Here is a 19,756-nt window from a genome sequence, read left to right as displayed (position 1 = left end):
ATTTTCAGTCTCTTACTTGATCTTGATACAATGCCTTAAAACTTGCCTATGCAAATTTCCAGTGTAGAATCTGAAATTAATTCCAGTTTTTACACATATGAGAACTGTCCCTTAATTAATGATAAAATTAATGACCAGAATATTAATAAAGGGATTTTGAAATTGAGTTTCCTGGAAAGCGTAATGTTATTAATGAGACTAACAATAAAGATGATATGTAAGTATGGATATGTTTGGAAATATATATTTTATATGTGAAAGAGACAGGAAAAAATTACTGTCTCATAATAGTAATATCAGTATAGGACAATGCCAACACATTACTCAAAATACATGACAAAGTAGAAATTTAAAGATGTCATTTTATTACCTTGAAAAACCCCAGCTGGGGTTTTCTTTAATACAAAATTACCTTGTGATCATGGTAATTCATATCTAAGTGCTAGTGTGAATATGCCTAAAATCAAATGTTAGTTTACAAGGCTAACTGAAGACCAGGTATACTGAAAGTCAACAGCAAAAAGTTTTTTTGTACTCTGACTTAGATTTAACCCATTAATAATATTTCTTGTACAAAAGCAAGAACCTATGACCAGGACTAATTTATGCAAGTTTTGAAAACAGATATTTAAAAAATGTTTATTTTTTAATACTGAAATGATTTATGATTTATGGCTACTCCTTACAAAATTTACTGTACATTTCTCATTATTTTTATTTCTTTTCAGAACAAATTCCAAGGATGTATATTTGACCTAGTAACAAACCAAGCATTTGATATCACCATCATGGTTCTTATCTGCCTCAACATGGTAACCATGATGGTAGAAAAAGAGGGACAAAGTTCATACATGACTGAAGTTTTAAACTGGATCAATGTGGTTTTTATTATCCTTTTCACTGGAGAATGTGTGCTGAAACTGATCTCCCTCAGACACTACTACTTCACTGTAGGATGGAACATTTTTGATTTTGTGGTTGTGATTCTCTCCATTGTAGGTAAGACCATTTATTAATCAGATATTAATTTTGAATCAAACTAAACATCACATGTACCTGGAGAAGTTTCTGAGTTCTTGAATATAAACTTACTTTTGAATACGGAACCTTAGAAACAAAACTAAACAAAAACCTCTGTGTCACATTACCCTTCATCATGTTCTATCACAAGTGATTAGATATAGTTCTCTGTGCTACATAGCAGCATCTCATTGCCTATCCACTCCTGATGCAACAATTTGCAGCTACTAACCCCGAACTCCCAGTCCATTCCACTTCCTCCGAGGCAACCACAAGTCTCTTCTCCAAGTTCATGAGTTTGTTTCTTTTCTGTAGATAGGTTCATTTGTGCCATATGTTAGATTCCAGATATAAGTGACATCATATGGTATTTGTCTTCCTCTTTCTGACTTACTTCACTTAGTATGAGTCTCTAGTTCCATAAATGTTGCTGCAAATCGTATTATTTTGTTCTTTTTTATGGCTGAGTAGTATCCCATTGTGTATATATACCACTTCTTCTTAATCCATTCATCTGTCAACGGACATTTAGGTTGTTTCCATGTTTTGGCTATTGTGAATAGTGCTGCAATGAACATATGGATGGATGCATGTTTCTTTTTCAATGTAAGTTTTGGCCAGATATATGCCCAGGAGTGGGATTGCTTGATATATGGTAGTTCTATATTTAGTTTACTGAGGTACCTCCATACTGTTTTCCATAGTGGTTGTACCAATTTACAGTCCCACCAACAGTAAAGGAGAGTACCCTTTTCTCCACATCTTCCTCAGCATTTGTTATTTGACTTGTTAATGATGCCCATTCTGACCAGAGTGAGGTGGTACCTCATAGTAGTTTTGACTTGCATTTCTCTAATAGTCAGTGATGTTGAGCACTTATTTGCTCATGTGTCTGTTGGCCATCTATATATCTTCTTTGGAGAAATGTCTATTCAGGTCTTTTGCCCATTTTTCAGTTGGCTTGTTTGGGGTTTTTGCTGTCAAGTTGTATAAATTGTTTGTATATTTTAGAGATTAAGCCCTTGTCAGTTGCATGATTTGAAATTATTTATCCCTTTCTGTAGGCTGTCTTTTTATTTTTTTATGGTTTCCTTTGCTGTATAAAAGCCTGCCAATTTGATTAGACCCCATTGATTTATTTTTGTTTTTATTTTTATTGCCTGGGTGACTGACCTAAGAAAACATTTGTATGGTTGATGTCAGAGAATATTTTGCCTATATTCTCTTCTAGGAGTTTGATGGTGTCTTGTCTTATGTTTAAGTCTTTAAGCCATTTTGAGTTTATTTCTGTGCATGGAGTGAGGGTGTGTTTTAGTTTCATTGATTTACACGCAGAGGTCCAGTTTTCCCAGCACTACTTGCTGAAAAGACTTTTTCCCATTTTATATTCTTGTCTCCTTTGTTAAAAAATAATTGACCATAGTTGTCTGGGTTTGTTTCTGGGTTCTCTATTCTGTTCCATTGGTCTGTAGGTCTGTTTTAGTACCAGTACCACACTGCATTGATTACTGTAGCTTTGTAATGTTGTCTGAAGTCTGGGAGAGTTATGTTCCCTGGCTGTTGTTTTTTTTTTTTTTTCCCCCCTCAGGATTGCTTTGGCAATTCTAAGTCTTTTATGGCTCCATATAAACTTTTGGATTGTTTGTTCTAGTTCTGTGAAAAATGTCATGGGTAATTTGATAGGGATTGTACTGAATCTGTAGATTGCTTTGGATAGTATGGCCATTTTAACAATATTAATTCTTCCAGTCCAGGAGTATAGAGTATCTTTCCATTTCTTTGAATCCTCTTTAATTTCCTTGATTAATGTTTTATAGTTCTCAGCATATACGTCTTTCACCTTCTTGGTCAGGTTTATTCCTGAGCATATAATTTTTGGGGGTGTGAATTTAAAATGTGTTTTAATAATCAGTGAGGTTGAGCATTTTCTCATGTGCTTGTTGGAGAAATGCAAATCAAACTACCATCAGGTACCACCTCACACCAGTCAGAATGGGCATCATTAATAAATCCACAAACAACAAATGCTGGAGGGGATGTAGAGAAAAGGGAACCCTCCTGCACTGTTGGTGGGAATGGACACTGGTACAACCACTATGGAGAACAGTATGGAGGTACCTCAGAAAACTATACATAGAACTACCATATGACCCAGCAATCCCACTCTTGGGCAAATATCCAGACAAAACTTTCCTTGAAAAAGACACATGCACCTGCATGTTCATTGCAGCACTATTCACAATAGCCAAAACATGGAATCAATCTAAGTGTCCATCAACAGATGAATGGATTAAGAAGTGGTATATATACACAATGGAATACTACTCAGCCATAAAAAAGAACAAAGTAATGCCATTTGCAGCAACTTGGATGGAACTAGAGACTCTCATACTAAGTGAAGTAAGTCAGAAAGAGAAAGACAAATACCATATGATATCACTTATATCTGGAATTTAATATATGGCACAAATGAACCTTCCCACAGAAAAGAAAATCATGGACTTTGAGAACAAATTTGTGGCTGCCTGATGGGAGGGGGAGGGAATGGGATGGACTAGAAATTTTGGGTTAATAGATGCAAACTATTGCCTTTGGAATGGATAAGCAATGAGATCCTGCTGTATAGCACTGGGAACTATATCTAGTCACTTATGATGGAGCATGATAATGTGATAAAAAAGAATTTATGTATGTATGTGTGAATGGGTCACCTTGATGTACAGTATTAAATTGACAGAACACTGTAAACCAGGTATAATGGAAAAAAATAAAAATCATTTAAAAAAATAAATAAAATTTAAAAGTATTTTATTTTTATTTCTAGTATTTCTAATATTTCCTTGTTAGTATACAGAAATGCAACCGATTTCTGAATGTTAATGTTGTATCCTGCTACTTTGCTGAATTTGTTGATCAGTTTGAGTAGTTTTCTTGTGGAGTCCTTAAGGTTTTCTATATATAGTAGTATCATGTCATCGCATATAGTGACAGTTTTACCTCCTCTATTCTAATTTGGATACCTTTTATTTCTTTTGTTTGTTTGATTGATGTGGCTAGGACTTCCAGTACTATGCTGAATGAATGTTGTGAGAGTGGGCATTTTTGTCTTGTTACAGATTTTAGCAGGAAGGCTTTCAGCTTTTCTCCATTGAGTATTATATTGGCTGTGGGTTTGTTATAAATGGTTTTCATTATGTTAATGTATGTTCCCTCTATTCCCACTTTGGTAAGAGTATTTATTATGAATGGATGTGGGACTTTGCCAAATGCTTTTTCTGCATCTATTGAGATGATCATGTAGTTTTTAACTTTCTTTTGTTAATGTGATGTAAGACGTTGATTGACTTGCACATGTTGAACCATCCTTGTAAACTTGAGAAGAATCCCACTTGGTCATGATGTATGATCTTTTTTATATGTTGTTGGATTCGATTGGCTAAAATTTTGTTGAGAATTTTTTCATCTATATTCATCAACGATATTGGCCTGTAATTTTCTTTCTTGGTAGTATCTTCATCTGGTTTTGGTATTAGGGTGATAGTGGCTTCATAGAATGTCTTTGGGAATATTCCTTCTTCCTTAACCTTTTAGAAAAGTTTAAGAAAGATAGGTATAAATTCTTTGTATGTTTGGTAGAAATTGCCAAACATATTGTCCTGGAATTTTGTTTGTAGGGAGTGTTTTATTATATATTCAATTTCATTTCTTAATATCAGTCTGTTCAGTTTATCTATTTCTTCTTGATTCAGTTTTGGCAGGCTGTATATCTCTAGAAAGTTGTCTGTTTCTTCTAGGTTGTCAAATTTGTTGGCATATAATTGTTCATAGTATTTCCTTTTCTTTTCTTTTTTTTTTTTTTTTTTTTGTATTTCTTCAGCATCTGTTGAGATCTCTCCTTTTTCATTTCTTATTTTGAGTTCTTTCCTCTTCTTGGAGAGTCTGGCCATAGGTTTGTCAATTTGTTTTACCCTTTCAAAGAACCAGGTCTTGGTTTTACTGATTTTTTTTCTACTAATTTTTTGAATCTCTATTTAGTTTATTTCCTCTATGATATTTATGATTTCCTTCCTTCTGCTGACTTTAGGTTTTATTTGTTCTTTTTCTAATTCTTTTAGGTGGTAGGTTAAGTTGATGATTTGAGATTCTTCTTTTTTTCTGAGGAAGGCCTGTATCACTGTGAACTTCCCTCTAAGAATGCTTTTGTGGCATCCCATAGATTTTGAATGGTTGTGTTTTCATTATCATTTGTCTCGAGGTATTTTTTAACTTCTCTTTTGATTTCCTCATTGACCCATTGGGTTTTTTAGTAGCATGCTGTTTAGTCTCCATGTAGTCAGTTTTTTCTCATTTCTTTCCCTGTGGTTGATTTCTAGTTTCATGCCACTGTGGTCAGACAAGATACTTGAAATAATTTCTATACCCTTAAATTTGTTGAGGTTAGTTTTATTCCCCCAGTATGTGGTCAGTCCTTGAGAATATTACATGTGCACTTGAAAAGAATGTTTATCCTGATTTTTTGGATGTAATGTCCTGAAAATATCAATTAAGTTTAAGTTTTCTATTGTGTTATTTAAGATCTCTGTTGCCTTATTGATTTTCTGTCTAGAGGATCTGTCCATTGATATGAGTGGGGTGTTAAATTCTCCTACTATTATTGTATTCCCATAAATTTCTCCTTTTAGATCTATTAATATTTCTTGTATGTATTTGGGTGCTCCTATATTAGGGGCAGATATATTGACAAGTGTAGGATCCTCTTCCTGCATGGATTCTTTTATCATTAAATAGTGTCCTTCTTCATCTTTCTTTATGGCCTTCATTTTAAAGTTGATTTTTTCTGATATGAGTATTACAACTCATACTGTCCCATCTTTTCCATTGGCATGAAATATCTTTTCCCATCCTCTCACTTTCTATTTACATGTGTCCTTTGCCCTAAGGTGAGTCTCTTGTAGGCAGCATATTATAGGTTCTTGTTTTTTTAATCCAGTCTGCCTCTCTGTGTCTTTTGATTGGAGCATTCAGTCCATTGACATTTAAGGTAATTACTGATAAATATATATTTAGTGCCATTTTAAACATTGTTTTCCAGTTGATTCTATGTGTCTCCTTTGTTCCTTTCTTTTTTTGTCTGGATGATTTCCTTTTATTTTGTTTGTGTCCTCTTCTTTTTGCATTTTGTGAATGTACTGTTTGGTTTTGATTTGCGGTAGCCCTATTTTTCAACTATGTTAACCCCTTTCTGTATCTGCTTGCTTTAACCTGATAGTCATATAGACTCAAACACATTATTTAAAAAAAAAGAATCTAGAATTTCTTGTTTCCCTTCCCTACATTTTATGATTTCGATGTCCTTTTTTTAACATCTTCATGTTTTTCCTTTTGCTTTTCCTGGTGTTTATCATCACTTTTACAATAGTTTTTTTTTTTTTTCCCCTTTTAGGTATGTATACTGGCTTAGTTGAGTGATTACTTTCAATCATGATTTCCTCCATCCTATTTCTTACTTCTTTTTTATTTAGAGGAGCCATTTCAGTCTTTCTTTTAGAATGGGTGTAGTATAGCTCTGTTCTTTTAGTTTCTGTTTATTGTTGGAGAAATTCTTTATTTTTCCTTCTATTTTAAATAATATTCTTGCTGGGTAGAGTATTCTAGGCTGCAAGTTTTTCCCTTTTAGAACTTTGAATATATCTTTCCACTCTCTTCTGGCCTGTAGCATTTCTGTAGAGAAATCAGCTGATAGCCTTGTGGGGGTTCCCTTATAATTAACTCTTTGTTTATCTCCTGCTGCCTTTATAATCCTCTCTTTTTATCTTTAACTTTTGCCATTTTTATTATAATATGTCTTGGTGTGGGCCTGTTTGGGTTCAACTTGTTTGGGGCCCTCTGTGCTTCCTGTATCTTGATATCAGTATCCTTTAGATTTGGAAAGTTTTCAGCCATAATTTCTTCAAATATATTTTCAATCTCCTTTTCCTTTTCTTCTCCTTCTGGGATCCCTATTATATGTGGATCAGCTTGCTTTATACTATTTCATAGATCTCTTATATTGCTTTCATGTTTTTTCATTTGGTGTTCTGTCTCTTGTCATGATTGGGTAATTTACATTATTCTGGTTTTTTGTTTGTTTGTTTGTTTTGCTCTTTAGGGCTACATCCACAGCATATGGAGGTTCCCAAGCAAAGGGTTGAATCAAAACTACAGCTGCCGGCCTATGCCACAGCCACAACAGTGCCAGACCCAAGCCACATCTGTGACCTACACCACAGCTCATGGCAACACCGAATCCTTAACCCATTGAGCAAGGCCAGGAATTGGACCTGCAACCTCATGGTTCCTATCAGATTCTTTTTCTCTGTGCCACAGTGGGAACTCCGATTTCTATTATTCTGTCTTTCAAGTCAAAAATTTGTTCCTCTGCCTTATTCATTCTCTCCTCAGTACTTTCAACTCAGCTTGCATCTCTGTAAATGAATTTTCTAGTTTTTCTTTGCTCCTCCCTCTATTTTCTAGTTCCTTTCTAAAGTAATCAGCATTATTGTTCATATCCACTCTTAATTCCTTCATGTTTGCTCTTAATTTCTTTAGTATTTTCACTATCTCCTTTTTGAACTCGGTATGAGTTAGACTACATAGGTGTGTTTCATTGTTTGCTCCTTCAAGGGAATTCTCCTCTTAACTGAGAATGGTTCCTGAGCATCTTCATTTTGCTTACATTTTTCTTATTCTGTGAGTTTAGAGAAAACAACTACTGTAGTCTTGCAGGGCTATTCATATTTGAGAGCACCCCTGGGTATTTTGTGAGGGCTTACTATTTATTTTTATCATGAGAGCTGCTTTGGATTGGATGATTGCTGTCTCTTCCTTCAGTGTATGTAGGCTGTAATCCCCCTTTACAGGGTGCTGTGTGTGCTTCCAGGAGATGGAGGCAATGGGCAGGGCTAGTAGCCAGTGTCTGGTTGGTGGGCCCTTGACAATGGGAAGGGCTTGTGGAGAGGTGGTGCAGGTTGCTCCTAGTTGCAGGGCACTGGTAAGTGGCAGTGACCCTCAGGCAGATTTAGGTGGCAGAGGTGACTGGGGCCACAGGTGGTGCCTGTTCACAGACCCCTAGTGGTGGTGAGCCACACTCACTTCTGGAGTCTGAGACGACTGCAGTGATTTTCCCCTGCTGCCTATAGACCATGTAGTAGGTGCCATGTCATGCTTAGCCCATGCAGGAGGTACCCCGCTGACCTTATCCCATACCAGAGTTGCCCAGCCACCCATAGCCCACACAAGAGGTGGCCCATCGCCGGTAGACTGCGACAGAAGCACCCTGCCCTCTGAGAGTCTGCACATGAGCAGAGAAAGGTATTCCTATGGTGGTCTACCCCTCCTCCTTTCACCCTTCCTAGCAATGGCACCTTGCTTCTCCTGTGGGCCCAGACCTCCTCCCGAGTTTCCTTGACTGTGGCACTCTGCTCCCTAGCCCCTCAGGCTGTCTCCACTCAGCCAACCCTAGTCCTCTCCCCAAAACTGGCTTCTGGAGCCTGGATCTCAGAACCCAATTCCCACCTGAGTATCTCAGGCTGTGGTGTCTGGGGGCAGTGGTGCTGATGGTCTGTGCAGCTCTCTCTCTCTGCTTTTCCCTCCTTAATCCAGCTTCTGTGCTTTTCTCCAAGGCTTTGAGGTCCCTCTGTCTAGGCTGATCTTCACATCAGTTAGGTGGCTTCCCAGTGTGTAGGTTCCCTTCCTCTTTAACAGTTCCCTCTCAAGAGTGCTAGTCCCATCCTGATTCCTTTTCTCTCTCTATTCTTTCTCCCCCCCGCCTCTTCTGTTCTACCCAGTAATGTGAAGGGTTTCTTGCCCTTTTGGAGGTTTAAGGTCTTCTGCCAGCTTTCAGTAGATGTTCTGTGTGAATCATTTTACTGGTAGATTTTTTTTTTTCTTTTGATGTATTTGTGGGAGAAGGTGAACACCACGTCTTACTCCTTTCCAATTTTGGTCCCACCTCCAATATGACCATTTTTAATAAATTAATCTATAGGTGTTATCCCAGTGAGAGTATCAATGTCCTTTTGTGTGGTGGGGGTAATGCTTTGGCAATATAAATATAAATGATTCTAAAATTCATCTGGAAGAAAAATTAGAGTAATGAGGAGTGATTTGCATTGCTGGATATTAAGATTATTATTATATTGATGAAGACAATTTACTAAAATACTCAATGGATTCAAATAAATTATCCAAACTTAAACTTTAATATATAGAGAATTACTATGTTATGCAGTAATCACACAAATCACATTAATCATAAATTAATATGTAAAAAATGGATTCTAGTGGGAATAGGTTTATATCCATGAACTTGAATAGTCCTTTCTATTCATCTGTTCATGACATAAACTTGATCCTACGAAGAAAAAACAATAGGGTTTTGTTTTGTTTTGTTTTTGTCTTTTTAGGGCTGCACCCACGTCATATGGAGGTTCCCAGGCTCAGGGTCTAATTGGAGCTGTAGCCGCCAGCGTACACCACAGCCACAGCAATATCAGATCTGAGCTGCGTCTGAGACCTACACGACAGCTCACAGCAGTGCCAGACCCTTAACCCACTGTGTGAGGTCAGGGATTGAACTTACAACCTCATGGTTCCTACTCGGATTCATTTCCGCTGTGCCACGATGGGAACTCCAATAATAGGTATTTTTTGACTGCATAAAAATCAAAATATTCTATGGAGGAAAACTCACCACCACCACCACCACATTTTTTTTTTAAAGGTTGAAAGACAAAAGATAGAAAAATTGTTAATGTAGCATTTAAGGCTAACAGGATTAGAACTTGTAATAGAAAAATAGTCCTCATAAATCAAAAGGAAAATACTAAAACTCCGATAGGAAAATGGCTAAGGACTAGACTAGGTCAAAAAAAGAAAGTTGAAAATAGCCAACAAACATATAAAATATCCGTTAAGTAAGAAAAAAATGTGGATTATTTTTTCCAAAAATAAATTCAAATAAATTATAATAATGAGATGGTTTAAACATCACAAAGATTTGTTTGTAAAATTATAAAGAAGAATGATACAACTGGTGAGCACGTGGGGCATGAGAACGCTCATATACTATCATTAGGAGTGTTAATTTGCACAAACTTTCTAAAGATAGATTTGTAATGCACTATAAAATTTTAAATATATTGTTTGACCTAACTTCTATTAATGTATTATCAAAATGTGCTTATGCATCTAGAAAAAAATACATCTGCTTGGGTATTCTTAGCCAAAACAACTGTAAACAACATAAAATTCTTCAAAATATGGTTACTTTGACAGGACCTTGTACAACTGTAAGGAATTATTCTGCTCTCATTTATATGGGGATAGCTTCATAGCATATAATGAAGTAACTAAAACAGATGACAAAAAAAGCTTCTATACCATTATTATATTTGTATGTGTTTGTATGCTTGCATAGAAAAATGGAGTGATCCTCAATAAAATACTAACAATAGTTAATGGCTGATATTTCAGGTGATTTATATTTCCTTTTTAGCATTTTATGTTATTGCTTTAATTTTTCTACCTTATAATTAAAAAACTTGTTTTGAAGGACAAAAAATAAGGTCCACAAACTTAGTAACAGAGAGAAAATGTCACAACGGTAATTCTCATTATTTTCCTGTAGAATTGTTCGAACCCTTTTCTATGAAATGCTTTCAGTGTAAAATGACAGTCCTGAAATCGTAAGAGATAATATGGCACATGAAACCATACAGAGTCATGATTTTCCATAGCATGGATATTTAAATATTTTCTTTTTATTCCTTCCCTCTTCACCAGGTATGTTCCTAGCAGATTTGATAGAAAGGTATTTTGTGTCCCCTACCCTGTTCCGAGTGATCCGTCTTGCCAGGATTGGCCGCATCCTGCGTCTGATCAAAGGGGCCAAGGGGATCCGCACGCTGCTCTTTGCTTTGATGATGTCCCTGCCTGCGCTGTTCAACATCGGCCTCCTGCTCTTCCTGGTCATGTTCATCTACGCCATCTTTGGAATGTCCAACTTCGCCTATGTTAAGAAGGAAGCTGGAATTAATGACATGTTCAACTTTGAGACCTTTGGCAACAGCATGATCTGCCTGTTCCAGATCACCACCTCTGCTGGCTGGGATGGACTGCTAGCACCTATTCTTAATAGTGCACCACCTGATTGTGACCCCAAAAAAGTTCATCCTGGAAGTTCAGTTGAAGGAGACTGTGGGAATCCATCTGTTGGGATATTCTATTTTGTCAGTTACATCATCATATCATTTCTGGTCGTGGTGAATATGTACATTGCTGTCATTCTAGAGAATTTCAGTGTTGCTACTGAAGAAAGTACTGAGCCCCTGAGTGAGGATGACTTTGAGATGTTTTATGAGGTTTGGGAGAAGTTTGATCCAGATGCAACACAGTTTATAGAATATAGCAAACTCTCTGATTTTGCAGCTGCCCTGGATCCTCCTCTCCTCATAGCAAAACCAAACAAAGTACAGCTCATTGCCATGGATCTTCCCATGGTTAGTGGAGACCGAATCCATTGTCTTGACATCTTATTTGCTTTTACAAAGCGTGTTTTGGGCGAAAGTGGAGAGATGGACTCTCTTCGTTCACAAATGGAAGAAAGGTTCATGTCTGCAAATCCTTCTAAAGTGTCCTATGAACCCATCACAACTACACTAAAACGAAAACAAGAGGATGTGTCTGCTACTGTTATTCAACGTGCTTACAGACGTTACCGCTTACGGAAAAATGTAAAAAATATATCGAGTATATACATAAAAGATGGAGACAGAGATGATGATTTGCGCAATAAAGAAGATATGGTTTTTGATAACGTCAATGACAACTCAAGTCCAGAAAAAACAGATGCAACCCCATCCACCATCTCCCCACCTTCCTATGATAGTGTAACGAAACCAGACAAAGAGAAATACGAACAAGACAAAACAGAAAAGGAAGACAAAGGGAAAGATGGCAAGGAAGGGAAAAAATAGATCTTCATTGTTGATATTTTGTTTACAGCCTGTGAAGGTGATATACTTGTGTTAATAAGACTATTTTAAGGAGGTCTATGCCAAAACTCTTTTTATCAAAATATTCTCAAAGTCAGTGCAGTTACTAGCTCCGATTTCCTAACACAGGTGGGCAGCATTAGCAGATGGCTATTTTTGCATTGGCAAACGATTCTGTAAGAATTGTTAAGAGTAACTCTACAGGGATTATTGATTATAGCAAGCAAAGGTGATTCAATTTTGTTTACTTTTAATAAATCAGAAGACCATGTAGAAAATGTTGACATCCGCCTTGTCATCTTTTCACAGGATTGTAAACATTCATGTTTTCCATGCACACACACACACACACACACACACACACACACACACACTCACAAATATCTATCATTTCTACAGAAGTATTTTGCCTTGACTTTGCAATGAAATGCCCTGATAGAAGGAATGGATATTGGGTAATGAATGTTTAGTTAAAATATCTTATTATTTGGGGGCAAGACTCTTTTATCTATGTATAGAGGTCATTCTATATTTTGAGGTGCTTAAATTTATTCCATACTTCATCAAAACCAATTTACATGTGCCTATTAAATGTCATGGGATTAAAAACATATGTAGGCTATTCAGTTCAACAAATACTTTTTATTCATCTTAATTCATGTACCAGCTAGGGCAAGAGTTACCTTTAGAGTATTGTGCTCCATAGGCTGCCTTTTTCTATATCCTTTTTTGTTCATATAATAACCATGGAACATGAAAAACAATTTTAAGTATGTATCATGTTCCTCAAAAGAAAAAAAAATGAAGATAATTGAGGGAAAAAAAGCTACTGGAGAAAGCTTTATACCCTTTTATTTATACAGTGTAACACTGGACTGTGCTGTCCAAAAATATCAATAATTGAGACCCAACTCTCAAATCATTTTTGTCACAGTTTTCTGCTTTCTCATGCAGTATTGTTTAGTCATTCTTTAGCACTAAGCAGAGTTGATATTTCTCTTCAATGGCATGCTTCCAGATATGCAGATAGATATTTGATCCTACGGTACATGTTTGAGCACATAATGACTTGGGCACAGTATTTACTGTATCACCTGCATACCATCCTAAATGTGTATGACAAGCTTTCAAGTCATAATACATGTCAGGCTTTCAACACAGACTTGTGTATAGTAAAAATGAAATAGCATTCAATTGAGATTCTTGCCAACTTGCTTTCCTATTTGGTACTAGTTATACTCTTCAACCAACCTCTATTCTTCTACAGAAAGAGGAGTATGTCACATGCTCCTTAAAATTTTATGACTATGAGATATATTATGTATCAGTCAGTAACATAACCTGAGCTTATAATTTATGAAGCACACATTCATTTTGCTTTAGCAGTTGTCCTTCTACCAAGGATTATAAATCTGGTTTTAAAAAATTCTTGATAATAATGGCTTAAAAAGAGGTAGCCATGATGCATTTTTTTATGAGTTTATTTCAAGAATATGAGATCTTTTGACTTATTCATGCACAGGCAAAAATTGAGTTACATAAGTAGAAAATAATTTTATTTAGAAAATTTTGTGGGAGTTTCCAAAGCAAATATATATAACAATATTTATTTATTCATTTGCTTTCTTAGATGAAAAATAACACAAATTATATTTCTATATTAAGTACTTAAAACATATTTTTAATTGTTCTGCCTACTTAAAAATAAAGGAGTTTTAAACATACTTATAGAGATGGAGAAGTATGGGAAGAAAATGAGAGACAGAGAAGCAAAGAAATACAGATATGAAAAAGACCAATAAAAAGGTGACATTTCCATAGTATTTCCTTACTAGAACATTTTTTAATTGCGCTGTGTTTTACAACAACCATGCAGGAAATGATCACTTCTAGACACCTGTCCTAAGGCATGTATAAAATTACATCTAGAGCCAAAGATTCTCTACACCTAAGTTCAATGATTTATCTTATTATTTGAGCCTCTTTTTTATTTAATATGTAAGAAACCAGGCAGTGTTTTCCTAGACTGGAAAACAGTCAAGCATTGCATCACATCCCTACTAAATCTGTTGGAAATAGGTTTTGACAATTTAATTAGAAAACCATGCAAAATATATTACATTTGTAGAATTTTTTAATACATTAAATTAATAAATGAATATTAATTTAAATATGAATGCAATTTATCCTCATCATTTTGAATCCACATAAATATAACTGGACTTTGCATATTTATATAATTCAGTGTGAAAAGATGTATAGTTGGCAGGTTTATGTGTGATTTACTATTTAATGTTTTTACATTGCCTGATTTTTATGTGAAAAAAAAAATACTGGCAACTGGTTCCTCAACACACTCTTCTTAGTGTTTCAAAAAAAAAGAAAAAAATTACAAAGTGGCACTTGCTCCTCTTTCATGATGAACTCTTTTTAAAAAATATAACATGGTTATGTATGGTTTTTCATATATGTTTCCCAGGAATGTCTAGTTGTGACTTTCTATCAATTAATAACAATATTTGGAACCAAGAGCTCATTTAATACAGCAGAGGCTTGAAGGAAAATTAGACTTCTCTTTTCATATAGACTACTGTTTGGTACTGATTATAAAATATCACCCTCAGAAAGTACTATCATGTTAATATTTAAGTCACACAACCACTGAACTCATTTTACCTAATGATAAAGAATGGCAGTTACACTGTAAAATTTTTAAATTTAAAATTGGAGTACAATGGAAGTGATCAGATCTCATTTTACCTTTTTGACTGTTACATAGTTTGCAAAAGATATAAGTGACTTGTGGGCTGTTTCTAAATGCTGATTGTTGAAAATGTCGACTCAAAATATTCAGCATGATTTTATAGAATTTTGATAGCTTTATTAAAGAGTTAAGATAAAATGCATATGTAAATAAAGCAGTTCTATTTAGCAATTTCAGAGAAATGTTAATGAGAGTGATGAAAGAAGGCCAGCTAAATTAGAATGGCCAAGTAATTTGCTTGGGTTTAGGGCCTATGTATAGAGGGCACCAATTTGTTTTAGTATCTGCGGTTTATTATGTTATATTCTTGAGGGAAATAATCAAGAATTACTGCAAAAAATGAATAGCCATGAATATAATAATGCTCTTTACATAGAATTCTTTACAAATTTCATACATCTATGAATGCTCAAAATGTTTGAGTTGTCATATACTGTAGTTATACTTGAGACTTACACATTGTAATAGAATCTAAAAATAAAAGTCATCAAAAAATAAAATCATGCTTGCATATACTTTCTGTTTTTGTGAGACTAACCCTTAAGGAGATAAATTCAGTGCATCCCTAAATAAGTTGTAGCTACTGATTGCTTTTTTCTTTTTTATTGAAAAATGGACAACTTCAGTGTCTTCCAGAAGTGTTCCAGGATAAGAAAGATGATGATAAAGAATATAGAATTCCAAAGGGATTCATTAAAATCCACAATAGAGTTTGTTCAGGAGAAGAAAATTGAGTTAGGAAGTGAAAATATACACACACTTAGCCACACAGTGACAGTGTGTACCTTCGTTGTGCATTTTCTTTGTGTAAATGAAGTGAGAGGTAGGCTAGCATACATAATAGCTAAAGGTTTCGGTTCTAGATCCAGAATTATTGGGATACCAGTTAAGCCAGTACTCTTCAAGTTTCCTTACTCTTACATTATTTAACCTATGTACCTCAGCTTTCTCATCCATAAAATGAAGATAGGGAGTTCCCATTGTGGCACATGGAAAATGAACCTGACTAGTATCATGAGGATACGGGTTTGATCCCTGGCCTCACTCAGTAGGTTAAGGATCCGGTGTTACCATGAGCAGTAGTGTAGGTTGCAGATGCAGTTCAGATCCTGCATTGCTGTGGCTGTGGTGTAAACTGGCAGCTGCAGGTCTGATTCAACCCCTAGTCTGGGAACTTCCATATGCCAACATGTGGCCCTAAAAAGAAAAAAAAAGATAATAGCTCACTTTGCAATATGGTTATAAGGGTAGAATGAGGAAATTCACGTGAAGTAATTAGAATGCCTGACAACACAGAATCAAGAATTTATATTAGTAGTAGTAATTAGTGTGACAACTAATTTACCACTAAAAGTATAAGAGCCCAAGCTACCTCTCCAGTGCAATGCATTCTCCATAAATGTTAAATGATGATATTTCTATTTTATATGGACAGGTGTAAATATAATATCCCAAAGTGTCTCATGCATCCTATTGATATGTAGTGAGCATTCAGTGATGTGACATATACACCAAAATATTTTAAAGTGAACTCTTTTAAATTTATGAATTCAAGCAGCATGCTAAAGTGAGAAAACATTAATACTGTATTTACAAAGTTTAACATTTACTAAGAAAATATTTGGATGTGGTAGTTCCCATATCTAGCTAAATAGTCAATCCAAACCTCTTTTTTATTTTAGCTGTGAGCATTGAGTTCTGTTATTGGACTTTAAATAAGATACACTAAAAATAATTGCTGCTGGACTGGAAAATTATTTCAAACTCGTGTGGTTATGATAATTGCGGGTAAAAAGGTATCAAATATTTCTAGGGAATTTCTTTACTGGCAGTCATCAGTCACTGCAGAATAAAATTATAGTCACTGAACAATATCATCATTTCAGCCTGAGTGGCAATCACATGACATTCCTACAGCAGAACAGTTCAACTCTTCCATTCTATAATAACACTGTACCACAATCCAGGTAAAATGAACTGTAGAGCACAGAAATAATCTCTCTGAATGGAAGGAAAAGTTGCATGCTGCTTAGAGCAGAGGGTGCCATTGCCACAAGAGCATTTGAGGCACATAGGAAGAGAAATGTGAATAATAGCTAAACATTATTATATAATAATAACTAAACAGCAATAGAGCAAACATGCTACAATTTACTATTATTCTGATAGTTGTGTAATTAGATACCTACGTTAACAATCTGTCCTAGAGGGAAAAAATCCAATTTTAAGAGATTTCAAAGGCATCTGTCATGTCTGTATCATGTGCTTTAGCTTGACTCTCAAATATTTAATATATTTCTCATGAACAACTGAAATGCAAAAAAGTAAGAGTTAAAACAAGGGCAATAAGCATATAGAAAAGATTGAGCTTGTTAATTTTAAAAACTGAGTAGAACTGAGGAAAAATTATTCCTGTCCCACATGTAATATTTGCTGACATGTGCTAGTTTGGATTATATTTCGTGCAGGACAATAAATATAACTTCATTTAATTAATTTCCACTAGGTGACTAACAACATCTTGGGATGTGTTTATAGGCCAATCAAATAATGAAAAGCAAAGACAAACCATATTAACTAAGTGAAAGAAACCAGTCTGAAAAGGCTATATACTGTACAAACTAGCAGATGACACCAATGGGAATATTTCGACTCAGGTATAACATACTGAGATTTCATAACCTCAGGGAATTTAAAATAGAATTTATTTTAACTGCACCAGACCCCTAGCAAAACTGAAATGAGAACTACCAAAGAAAACCTCTGTAATATATTGAGGGGAAAGAATGCAATTCAAAGACAGGACTGAGAAAGACTCCTGATAAATTGAGACTGCAGAAAAGTGAGATTTTCCAACCTTCCCAAAGGGTCACCCAAACCCCACATCCTTTCGGTCTTTTTGCAGTTTTAGAGTGACTGACACCTTCACTTCCACCTCAGCCTATGAAAACAAATCAATGAATCCAAAGCTTTTCTGTCTCTTGGTTAATTTCAAGGGAATTAAAATTCAGTTTATGTTCAAAAAGAATTAAAGATCATACATGAATTATTCATCATTCATTCATTCATTGAATATCTACTGAGGACGTTCAATCTGCCAGTCCCTGTTTCAGATTCTATAAAACAAACCCCTTTCCTCATAGAGATTTTATTTGAGGAGAGACAAAAATGATGCCTGAATGATTATAAATATCATGGTAATATTACATTCATTTTATCTTTTACTATAAACCATGTGCATGTTATATATGTTAGACTACGTTTTACTCTTCTATTACCTATGTTACATAATATTTTATTTTACGATACTTTGAAAGACAGTATCAGGATGCTCCCATTCTCAAAACTTCATAATTTGGGATCATAACTTAAAACTAGTGACCTGAGGAGTTCCCATCGTGGCACAGTGGTTAACGAATCCGACTAGGAACCATGAGGTTGGGGGTTCGATCCCTGGCCTTGCTCAGTGGGTTAAGGATCCAGCGTTGCTGTGAGCTGTGGTGTAAGTCACAGACATGGCTCAGATCCCACGTTGATGTGGCTCTGGTGTAGGCTGGTGGCTACAACTCCTGGGAACCTCCATATGCCGCAGGTGCAGCCCTAGAAAAGGCAAAAAGACAAAAAACAAAACAAAACAAAACAAAAAAAATAGCGACCTGAGGTTGCACAGATTCTTTTACTGTAAATTTTAGTAACTGTAGTATACTTATTCCAGTCATTTAGTCTAATAATTTATAAGCTGTTTTGCCAGAGAAAATCGCTCTGAAGCCAAATTTTCATTCCTAGTAGGTATTTTACTTCTCACTCCTACAAATGAGTGATATAAAAATCAAGAATTCAGGAGTTCCCATTGTCATTCAGCACTAACGAACCCACCTTGTATGAGTGAGGACATGGATTCGATTCCGGGCCTAATTCAGTGGATTGGGGATCCAGTGTTGTTGAGCTGTGGTGTAGGTCACAGATGCAGCTCAGATTCGACCCCTAGCCTGGGAACTTCCATATGCCATGGGTGCTGCCCTAAAAAGAGACAAAAAAAAAAAAAAAAAAAAAAAAAAAAAAAACAAGAATTCAAAATAGTTATTTCACATTGGCAGTTCAGGCCAAATATTAATGAGAAAAGATTTAAATTTATAGTTAAAATTAAAATGTGGCCTTCCGTTGGAAACTAGAATATTGTTCTTGTCCTTGATGTTCCTCTCAATACTAGAAATTAAGAACTAATTTTGTAATAAAATACTATGAATGAGAAGTATCAAAACTCCACAGAAAACATCTTTAAAAAAAAAAATCTTGCAAAACTCACAACCAAACCTCTAAATATCAATATCTCCTTCCGACTCTCTTTAAGAAAATAGTAAAAGTAGAGTTTTCTTAAAATCTCCCTAAAGAACTCGGTCTGTTTTGATATATTGGTTCTAGTTGGTGCCTTCAATGGCATCAGTTCTGTTAAGAGAGGAATAGGAGAAAATGGAAGTGGGGAAAGAACTCTTCCATGCTTCATTTTCCCACCTAATTTCTTTCATACATTCATTTTACCCTACCCATCTCATTTCAACCTTAAATTCAGAACAAAGGTGGAAAGGTTGGCTTAAAGTCACTAACTTAGTCTTGACACTTACAACTAAAAGAAAAGATACGCTTATCTCAAAAGAATCATGCATGGTCCATTTATTTGAGAGGTAAATGGGTCTGCCTCTAAAAGTCTCAGCCAGAATACCACTTACAAGCTGGGTTATGGGCAGAGGGATCTGGGAGGGAGCCAGAGAGAACAAGAGAAACTATCCACTTTAGCTTCATGATACTAAGCGACAGCCTGTATCAGAAACCTGAAGGATAACTACAGACCAGAAGTGAATATTTATGGACAAGCATACTTTAAATTTTTCCTTTGAAACGAGTTTAACTCTGATGCCAAGAGTTATAAAAGGCATGATTA

General features: G+C 35.4%; 1 protein-coding gene and 1 long non-coding RNA gene across 4 annotated transcripts in view; one reads left to right on the top strand and one right to left on the bottom strand.

Annotated features, from left to right (window-relative positions):
- The window catches only part of SCN9A (sodium voltage-gated channel alpha subunit 9), a 166,647-nt gene extending 151,330 nt beyond the window's left edge, over positions 1-15,317 (top strand). For 2 of the 3 annotated variants that reach the window (XM_021076177.1, XM_021076178.1), the window contains 2 exons: positions 729-999; positions 10,843-12,335. In XM_021076177.1, the coding sequence (XP_020931836.1) occupies positions 729-999; positions 10,843-12,035 (1,464 nt within the window). In that variant the 3' untranslated portion in view covers positions 12,036-12,335. Of the gene's footprint in view, positions 1-728; positions 1,000-10,842 lie in introns of all 3 variants that reach the window. The other variant, XM_021076176.1, reaches the window with a different exon arrangement.
- Positions 10,872-19,756, bottom strand: part of LOC110257170 — a 53,476-nt gene continuing 44,591 nt past the window's right edge. Inside the window, exon 2 of the long non-coding RNA XR_002339416.1 lies at positions 10,872-11,068. This is a non-coding gene — a long non-coding RNA (uncharacterized LOC110257170). The remainder of the gene's footprint in view (positions 11,069-19,756) is intronic.

This window comes from Sus scrofa, chromosome 15 (genome assembly GCF_000003025.6).
Source record: "Sus scrofa isolate TJ Tabasco breed Duroc chromosome 15, Sscrofa11.1, whole genome shotgun sequence".
Lineage (NCBI taxonomy): Eukaryota > Metazoa > Chordata > Mammalia > Artiodactyla > Suidae > Sus > Sus scrofa.
Note: the sequence above shows the minus strand (reverse complement) of the source record. Positions and strands in the feature narration are given on the sequence as shown.